The following is a 10,024-nucleotide window of genomic DNA, read 5'->3' on the forward strand; positions in this document are numbered from 1 at the left end:
TCTGAAAACAACTGCGTAGATAATATTTAAAGGTGTTTCTTCTAAGGCACACACTTCTTCTATAGAAGTAAAATCGCATGGCATTCTGTGGGATGTTTAGGAATGGGAAGATGCAAGAGTGGATCTTTTGAGGAAAAGCTGGTGGGACCCACCTCGTCCCAAGGATCAGCAAAGTCCTTTCTAGACAGGAACGGCATTCCATAGTGATCACACTTATTGAAGGGGACAGATCCAAGTTAACGATGCTAGAATTCCAAAACCTAGTTTCTTGGTGAAGAGAAAGGCCTATAATGACTATCCACTGCAAAACAGCGTGTCAGGGATTTTTTATTTTTTATTTCATTTATCTACTGCCCATCCAAAAGTGGCTCAGGGTGGGTTACAATCAAGGGATTCACCGCAGCTCAGTGGCAGAGCATTTGCTTAGCATGCAGAAGGTCCCAGGTTCCGTCTTCGACATCTCCAGGTTCTTGCGTGAACAGCCACTGCCAGTCAGGGTTGACAATACTGAGCTAAATGGACCAGTGGTCTGACTCAGTAGACAGCAGTTTCCTATGGCAGGTGCAACATCAGCAGAGGTAGGCTTCTTGGGGGTGCGGGGTTCTCAATTAAATACTTGGTGATACCATCTAGTCATTCCAGGACAGCTTCTCTCTCCTCCTGGTTTCCCTGTCTGGTGCTACAAGTGGGATCAAAAGTGCTGTTTCTGAAGTGCTGTTTCTGAAGTGTTTCTGAAGTGCTGAAATTGAGAGAGGAGGCAGGGAAATGTAGACTGTTTCCTGCTGTCACCTTTCATTATTTCTAACAGCAAGGAGGCAGCTGTGACGAGGTAAAATTTACCAAGTTTGCAGTGAAAAAGAATTTTGTAGCTGCAGTTGAAGGAGAAACAGAAGATTAAGTACTTCTCCTGAACTGTGGGCAGGATCTACTCTGTGACATCAATCAATGGAACTTGAAAAGTGTTTAGCTGGATCATTATATTTGCTTAAGAATCTAGAATGATTTCTAAATCCAGAAGGAGCATTTAAAAAAAAATGTAATGATTGGAAAATCGATTTGTCAAGCAGCAAGGATTCAAGTAAAAGGATGTGAGCTACTGCCTGAATACGGAATGCCATATTCCACATGTACAGATGATCCCAGGAATCTAATAGCAAAATATATTTCAAATTCACAGGAATATTGAATGCCGAATTTAAGGCCCACAAAGTAATACTTTTCTGCGTTGAAAACCACTTGGACTCCCCCGACATCCACCCCACAAAAGTTGTATGCAGCAGTTGCAAGCTTTTTAGCCAACCCTGTGGTTGCCATGGTTTCCTACTCCCAGATTTGAGAGAGACCTATTGAATGGCATGGTCTGACTGGCAAATAGCTTCTCTTTCTCTTGCCAGGCAACAACAAGATGGCCCGCTCCTGGGCTACTGTGAAAGGCGGCTTCAGATTGCTTTGCCAGTCTTGGTACCTTTGCTGCTAGCAGGGGGCCGGTCAGCTTTCCTCCCAGGCCCTTCCGTCTGAGCTGAAATGCTTTTGTTGGCTTGTCATGCCTGGACACACACATTACTCTCTCCCTTTCCCCCTTTCTTCTTCCTTGGCAGAGTGGGTAGTGGTGATGCGAGTAACACTAGGGCCTCCCAAAGATGTGCTCTGCATGCTTTCCAGTTCTCTGCTGGAGCTTGCTTAAAAAGCTCTTCCTTCCCGAAGATGGAAACTCTGCCAATTAGGCCAGCGACTGGCTACTTCTCATTCTGAAACAATGGTGGCTCTTTCAGACGTGACAAAGGCTGCATGCAGATTGTCCTGTGAACCTCAGATGTAGGGGAAGCACAAGCCAATCTACATGCAGGTAAGGTAATTTGCCACTTGCATGAAGGACTGACACACATTGTGAAGATCTATATTTGATTTTTTTGGCGGGGGAGACACGGAAATACTTCCAAGGTACGAAAGTCCTAATACCCAAAGCATTCAGGGTCACAGTAGGAGCTCCCCCTGGGAGGCACCAGATGTACGATGTGGGGCACTTCGGCAGTCTCCTTCAAATGCAGAGCTGGGCTGCACAACTTTGGCCGTCCTGCAGATGATGTACAACTCCCATAATCCTTGACTGTTGACCACTGTGACTGGGGATTGTGGGTGTTGTAGTCCAATAGCTGGAGGGCTGAAGCTGTGCAGTCCTGATGTACTCTAGCCATAATTTTAGGTTGCAACATATGTTTGTTTAATTGGTTAGATTAATGGATTGAAATATTTTGATCACTGAAAAAGGTGCCCCCAGTCAAGCAGATTTTTTTTCTTTTCAAAAATGATAATGATTTGCAATGCACATGCTGACAAAAACTGCTTGTGGCAAAGGCCGCAAGTACTTTTCCAACGCAAGGAAAGAATGCCTCTCCTAAGATGGTGCATGCTCTGATAGCGTGTGCAAAGACCAAAAAAAAGGGGGGGGATTCTTTTAAAAGGACAGATGTAATCTGTGTAGATACAGTTGATGTCGCTTATAGAGAACATCTCTCTCCTGATTAATCAGTTAAGATTCCTCTAATTGGGTGACTGCCTTAAAAATAACATGAAGGTGAGTTTGCAATTCAGTGTGCTCATTGGCATTCAGTATTTGTAATGGAAGTGATGCAAACAGTGCCACCATGCCACTTCAGTTCTGCAAAGACTTGATCTCTCTGGTTTTGGACTTGCTCCCACAAGGAGTGTGGCATGGCAGTTTCTGATAGTTCCTCCTCTCTGTCTCTGATTCCTTTCCCCCTTTAGACACAATACCATGGCAATAGGAATAGCAGTGGATATCCTGGGCTGCACAGGAAACTTAGAAGAGCGAGTTGCAACTTTAAACAGGATCATCCAGGTTGCTGTAGAACTCAAGGACTCCATGGGGGATCTGTATGCCTTCTCAGCAATAATGAAAGCCCTGGAAATGCCTCAGGTAACAGAAATTCCTAGACTCTTTCATCAAAATAAATTCTAAAAGGACCCAGCAGTTTACAAATGCACACATTTAAAATGAGCCACTGGTTGAAAGGGGCTCACGCCTCAAGATTGTGCAGAATGTGATCAGACTGGTTTGCAAGATGGGATTATTCTTGTGGCCGTTCTGGATAGAGAAGAGTGGGCCAAGATGCTCACAGGTTGAGCTTAGCCTCTAAGTAACACGAGCAGCTCTTTGACAGTGCCGGTTGAGGGAGGTGGCAGCATGTTTCCGGAATCCGTTCCCAGCCTGGGTGTACAAGGAAACCAGAAGGCAGCACCGAAACCAAAGCAAAAGAAGAAAAGATCCACTGAGGGCACTATGCACAATCCCAATGCATTTCGACCTGTGTGCTGTTCATCACGAGTAAAGGATGAAGAAATGCCACTATTCACAAGACCATGAAAATAGCAGGAAGAAAAGAGCAGAAAGAGAGATCTTCATGGTCTTGTGAACAGTGGCATTTCTTCATCCTTTTCCTCTGATGCACGTAGCTTGAAATACACTGCGATTTTGTCACAGATATATACATATATATTTACACCAGCTGATCTTCTCCCCCCGCCCCCCACCAGCCTAGGGTTTTTCTGTGGAACACAAATGCCTGGAACATTCCTTCGGCCCTTCATTTGAAGGCTGTTCCTTTTCAAAACGGAACACTCGCAACGGCCTGTTTCGAATGAGAACAGTCCAAGCTCAAAATGTTCTGCACTTCCCTACTACCCCGTGTTTCCCCCAAAATAAGACAGTGTCTTATAGTAATTTTAGCCCCGAAAAATGCACTAGGGCAATTAGCGGTACATCAGAAATTACTGCTAGGTCTTACTTTCGGGGTAGGTCTTACTTTCGGGGAAACAGGGTAGGTAGCCTTCTGAAAAAGGAAAAACTTGCCCATAGCTTCCTCTGTGAGCAGTCTCATTTCAGGAGGCCGGAGAGAGAGCAATAGGAGCTTGTAGGGGATGCCAGGCTTGGTCTTGAATCTGATTCTCGGGAGCAAAGATCACCACCAGAACTGCTCCTGCTGCTCTGATGCCTTGGACACATGCAGGGCTGGAGGGATCATTTCCCCAGCTGGTGTTGGCAAAACAAGTGTTTCCTTTCATCAGGCCATGGAGGCAACTCGGTCTCCCACAGATTTGCTTGCTGGGGAGTATCGCCTGCTACCTTGTCTAGGAATGAATTGACAAGTTGTTGGCACTGAAGCTTGCGGCTTTGATTGTGTGTTACAAATTGCAATCCTCCTGGAATGGGACAACCAGCTGTTTACAAATAAACAGCCGAGATAGTAAAGAAATACCTTGATAAGGAAATGCACTTATTAGGAACAATAAAGCATGGCTAGTGCCTTAAAGGTATTGTTTTCCTCTTTTTTGCTAGAATGTCATTCTGGAAGGCCAACATGGCTTGCTGGTGTATGTTCTGTGGTGTTTGGGGTTTTGGTATTTTGGCCAGTTTTGGCATGCCTTTCACAGGGCATCTGAGAAAGCCCTAAGTAAGGACAGTATACTATGCATTATATTTCCTGATCAGGGCTTTGTATTTATTTTACAAATTTCCCTGTTTGTTGCACTTAAAGTGTCCTTCTGTCCCCAGTGGTTAAAGCCCAGCAGTCTGTTTCCTTCATTCCTGAAATAATAAGGTCAAGTGTGCCTCTGAGCAGGCACGGTGCTTTATTTCAACTTTGGTCTGTCTGGAAACAACACCCTCTGACTGGAAGCCCTTCACCTTGTTTCAGTTACTCTCTGTAGTTACTCATGGTGGAGGAAAGCTTAGAGGCACCATACTTGTTTCATATATATCTGGCTAATGTTAAGCCATTGGGAGGAGAGCTGGTCTTATGGGAGCAAGCATGAATTGTCCCCTTTGCTAACCAGGGTCTGCCCTGGTTTACATTTGAATGGGAGATCATATGTGTGAGCACTGCAAGATCTTCCCCTCAGGCGATGGAGCCGCTCTGGGAAGAGCAGAAGGTTCCAAGTTCCCTCCCTGTCATTTCCAAGATAGGGCTGAGAGAAACTCCTACCTGCAACCTTGGAGAAACCACTGCCAGTCTGTGTAGATAATACTGAGCTAGATCTACCAGTGGTCTGATTCGGTATAAAGCAGCTTCCTATGCTCCTAACATGTATTTCTCAATTTTAAAACAAGGTGGTGAACATTCCTTGGGAAGTAGAAGGCTTCTGACATATAAAATAGCCAATAAAAATGTATCATTATTTATCCCTGACCTGAGTGCTAGGAAAAGTATCTATATATATAATTCTCCTGAGTGTGCCTTGGAATGTGTGTCCCAGTGCCCAACTGATTGGCTGGGTGGCGGACGCGCCTGATTGGCTGAGGCGCACCCAGGAGGATTGGTTGCCGCGGCCCGGCTATGGAGGCCAGAGGTGGTGGGCCCAGCCTGGCTGTGGAGGCAAGGGCCAGGAGGGGGGAAAGAAGGGGGGGCAGAAGTGGCGGTGGGGAGGAGAGGCGGCTGGGCCCAGAAGCAGAGACTGGGGCAGAAGGTGGGGGAGAGGTAACTGCCGGCCCCAAAGAGCGCACAGATGCTCTGTGCAGGGTCGGCTAGTTTATTTATATTTCATTTATATTATCAAAATAAATGCTATTTTAAAACTTTGAAATCCGATTGTTTTCTTATGATTTACATCGATGCATTTGGTTGTTGCAGGGTGGGTGGGCTCTTGCCTGCTCCTTGAAGCCAAGTCCTCCTTGGGCAGAGTCTTTTAATGGGAGCAGCTCTGATGACTGGGAAGGGCTGTTTTAAGCAGCAGGCCAAAGCCCCTTGCAGGCGGCAACTCTGGTAACAAGCAAGTGGCCCAGCCTGCCATATCATATGGCCCATCAGGAGGCTTTCTCGCAAGCAACGTCTGTGGCTCTTTGCAGGTGCAAACTACACACCTGCAAAGAGCAGCAGCAGATAGCCTAAGAGGAGAGAGAGCTTCTCCTGCCCCCCGGAAGCACAAGGTGTTCTTGAAATCCTTGCTTGGCTCTCGTGAAGCCCTGCTGTACTTTGATTTGTATAGAAGGATTGTTGTTGTATGAAATCGCACTGGCACTGATGAAATCGCCGTTTTCTCCTGTTTTGTAATTTTAGCAGTGGGGTTGCTTGACAGTTTAGCTGTTCTGCCTCTGCAGGTCACAAGATTGGAGCAAACGTGGACCAGCCTGAGACACTGCTACACACAAACAGCCATTGTGTATGAGAAGCAGCTGAAACCGTTCAGCAAAGCCTTGCACGAAGGCAGAGGTGAGTGTATGTGCACAGCTGCAGACAGCTGCATCATATTCATCATCATCATCAAGGGAGTCTAATCAAGCCCTTTGACCACATCCGTTACCGTAGTACATTAATGGAGAGTGCGGAAGCAAGTCAAGTCCTAGCGGATAGTATAATGGGCAGAATCCATTAGACACATAACCACATCCTGCTTTGCTCAGTGTTGATTCCCACTGTGTGGGGGAAACACAGAAGTGAAGTCTTCTCCAGTTCCCTGTCACTGGGCCCTGAACTGCTTTGCTTTGGAGAAAAAGCCAAAGAAAGACATGTGGAAAATTAAGAGGGCCACACGTGGTTAGTTTTTCCATGATAGTGCACAATTTCCATTGAATGACTATCCTGATTGCCCCATTCTGGAATAAGAACTGGCTGAACAGTTTTCTGGGGCTCCAGCTTAAGAAAATCTATGCCAAGGTCACCTTTTCTCCACTTGCCTAAAGAGCATAAACCACACATTTTGCCCCCTGAAGAGGAGATCAAATCAGTGCATGGAGTTCTTCCTGAACCAGCTACCGATTGCTGGGTGCAATTCTGCTGGACTTGTTGATGAAGAACGGTGCATAATAATAGATTTGCTAAATGGTGTTCACATTCTAGTACTGCATGCCAAATAAATTAATCAACTCCTGCTTGTACTTGGAGTAGGCCAGTTTGTTCCATTAGCAGAGTAAGCATACGAAATGTAAGGATTTTTATTTCCCCCATTTTCAGAGGCCACTTGTGTTCCACAAAATGTCATCACGGTACCCTTGTTGATGCCTCTGGTTACCCTGCTGGAACGCCAGGCTGTAGTGTTTGATGGGATGGACGTGTGGGAGAACACTGACCAGAGCTGTGAGATTATGCTGAAGCACTTAGCAACTGCTCGCTTGATTGCGCAAAACGCCCACATGTACAGCACAAATGCGGAAAGGATACTCTCAGGTAAGAGAGCCTGGAGGTCTGCCAAGCATTGTTGCAGCTATAGGCCCTGCGTGTGATTCCACCAAAAAGGGGAGGCTCAAGTCCCAGGGAGTTGAAGAGCAGTAATGGACAACAGGAAAGCTTTCCTCTTATTCTTTCAAGGCGCACTCCTCAGAGTGGTCTTGAAGAGGGATGGGTGTGCCTCATGTCTTCCCTGCCGCTTTCGCCTGTGTTGGCTCTGTCTGCTTTGCCTTGTCTATATTGTAAACAGGAAGACCTGGAATAGCACAAGTCTGGCAAGTCACAAGGATTGTAAGAGAAGTATTTGCCTGGCCTGTCTCGGTATTTGCCATGATGTACTTATTTAAGACGAGCATCAGAAGCTACTGGGTGCACTTGGCTGCTGTTGGTTTAGAAACGGTTGTTGTCATTACCAAGCTCAAAGCATGTTGCTAGCTGAGCCGTGGAAAAATAATATGCTGCAGGACAGTTCTGTAATCATGTAGAAAGCAAAGACAGACTCCTAATAATGGGCCAAAGCTTTATGGACAAGGGCCTTGTTTATTTCAGTTGCCCACTCAGTTTGGCTGCTTTGGGGCCTTAGCCCTGGTCTGTCTGAAAGTGGCCTGTTTCCTATATGGAGGAGTGTTCCTGGGGGCATGGCCATGCAAAAGGGCCGGTATCTGAGCCAGCATGGCGCCTCTTAGCAGCCACCAGTTGTATGGGTAGAGTGGTGTGTGCCGCGGGCGCCAGATTCACAGACGTGCATTTGAGAAGGAGCAGCTGCAGCAGAGGAGAGAGCAGATCAACCATCACTGGCTGACATCCTAATCCCTCTGCAGAGTTTTGTAATGCAAAGTCATGCCACAAGCATGTGGGAGAAGCCTTTTTGCTAACCCCCGCCCCCAGCACTCCCTGGAATTAGGTCCCTGGGGGCCATGCAGCCCTCTCTTAAAATTGCTCCCCACCACCACCACATGTGCAGCACAACACTATTACTTAACCCTGTGGAGACTTTGCACCTCCATATCTTTGGTGAGGATGTCAGCCACTTTTCTCTACTCGGCGGCATTTCTGGGAATACTCTGCAGAGAAGAATGTAGTCTTTAAGATGGCACTGGGCTCTTCTTTGCCCTTTTGTTGCAGCAGACTCACAGAGGCTCGTGTCTTGGAACTGTCTCCATGCTGGAAAGCCTATTTTATAGTAACACTTGCCTATTTCTAATTTTCCTCAATCAGGTTTTCAGCCAGATGATGAGATGAATGAGATCTTCAAAACAGAATTTCAAATGAGGTTGCTCTGGGGCAGCAAAGGAGCACAGGTTAACCAAAGTGAAAGATATGAGAAATTCAACCAGATTTTAACTGCACTCTCCCGAAAATTAGAACCGGCAGTAACAAAGCAGACTGAGCAGTGAACTATGTAATGGAGTCTCAACTACATTTAGTTAAATATAATTGTTTAACTAAGAGAAGACATTTTAAAATAGGACTATGTTTTAAATAATTGTTCATTCCTGGGGGGGGGGGCGTGAATGGAGCACTTTCAGGGTGGCCAAAGTATATCCCCCCAAAGAGTCGTCTTGCTGAACAGGGATTTCAGCCAGTTGGGAATCACATATGACATCACGGTACTACATGGCCAATCAGATTCGGCTATATAAAAGCATCATAAAGCCAGCAAAGTGCAGGGCAATTACTCCTGGATTATTGTCTTTGCTCTGAATTGATACAATTTTTGCTTTTTAAAATAACCTTGGTGGGGAGAAATCTCTGAAGGGGTTTGAAGTACTTTTTGCTAGTGTTGAAATTTTTCACAAAGGACTCCCCCACTTTTGGCACAGACTCCAACATTCAGAGAGCCTAGAAGATGTGTCAATTGCACAATGTGCATTTATTTATTAGCTGCCTAATCAGAAGTGACTACTGATTTATAAAGGACTCATTATTTATTACTACGTTAATTATCTATTGAGCAACAAAGACGCTGTCCACTACATAAAGTATTGCTGACAGTTTTATTTGATTATTTTTAGTCTTGCACCAATATTATTATTAAAGAAGAAACTAATGTAAATATGAGCAAGTGTTAAAGACATGGATTTGCAGATGATATCAGTTGTATGATATCCTTTAAATGGATATGGGAAACTGTACATACACTTGTGACTTGAAGTATATCTTTATGTTAAATGTTTTATTACCTTGTCTCAAACTGGACAAACTTTGAGGTTCAAGATGTCAGTGTCTGAACTACTCCTCTTTCCATCTGTGTTTTCTTCTCCTTGACCCATCATAATTGTTGTCCATTCTGTTAAATGAAAGCTTCATGCCTAGTTACCTCCAGTTCTTCCTGCTCCTGTGATTCAGCCAGTTGCAAAGTCTTGCTGCTTTTCTCATTGGAACATCTACCCCTTCCTCTCAGTTGCCACCACTAAAAGCACCCAGCTTCACAGTTCGGCCGCTTCTCTGTTCAACCCGCACTCTTAACTGTGAGTGGCAGGGCACAAGGGTGGCTGATGGGTTGGGGCTGTGACTTACAACCTGCTTGCCCCACTGTACATGGTTACAGTGGGGCTCTAGAATAATGTGTGAAGAGGGCTATAAGTACTTCAGAGCCCTAGAGGGCTCCCTAAATATGGAGCATGGTTGAGGAGAAGACAACTTGGGAGGAAAGCTGGCTCCTTTGGCGGTTACTGCTATTGTAGAGCCTGAACCAGTTGTCCTCTTGGGCAATCAGGGGAGCTGACTTGACATGGCTGCTTTTTCCTGCCCTCTGACTTGTGTATACTAGAACCTGAATGTGGTGTTTTGAAATATGGTCTTGGTGAATTGATATTAAAATATGGATTTGCTCACCTTCA

At 45.6% G+C, this 10,024-nt stretch overlaps 1 protein-coding gene across 4 annotated transcripts in view; it reads left to right on the forward strand.

The window, feature by feature from the left end:
• The window catches only part of BCAR3 (BCAR3 adaptor protein, NSP family member), a 166,821-nt gene extending 156,797 nt beyond the window's left edge, over positions 1-10,024 (forward strand). For all 4 annotated transcript variants that reach the window (XM_053248583.1, XM_053248582.1, XM_053248584.1 and 1 more), the window contains 4 exons: positions 2,767-2,938; positions 6,116-6,227; positions 6,969-7,181; positions 8,400-10,024. In XM_053248583.1, the coding sequence (XP_053104558.1) occupies positions 2,767-2,938; positions 6,116-6,227; positions 6,969-7,181; positions 8,400-8,578 (676 nt within the window). In that variant the 3' untranslated portion in view covers positions 8,579-10,024. The remainder of the gene's footprint in view (positions 1-2,766; positions 2,939-6,115; positions 6,228-6,968; positions 7,182-8,399) is intronic.

Source organism: Hemicordylus capensis, chromosome 4 (assembly GCF_027244095.1).
Source record: "Hemicordylus capensis ecotype Gifberg chromosome 4, rHemCap1.1.pri, whole genome shotgun sequence".
Taxonomy (NCBI): domain Eukaryota; kingdom Metazoa; phylum Chordata; class Lepidosauria; order Squamata; family Cordylidae; genus Hemicordylus; species Hemicordylus capensis.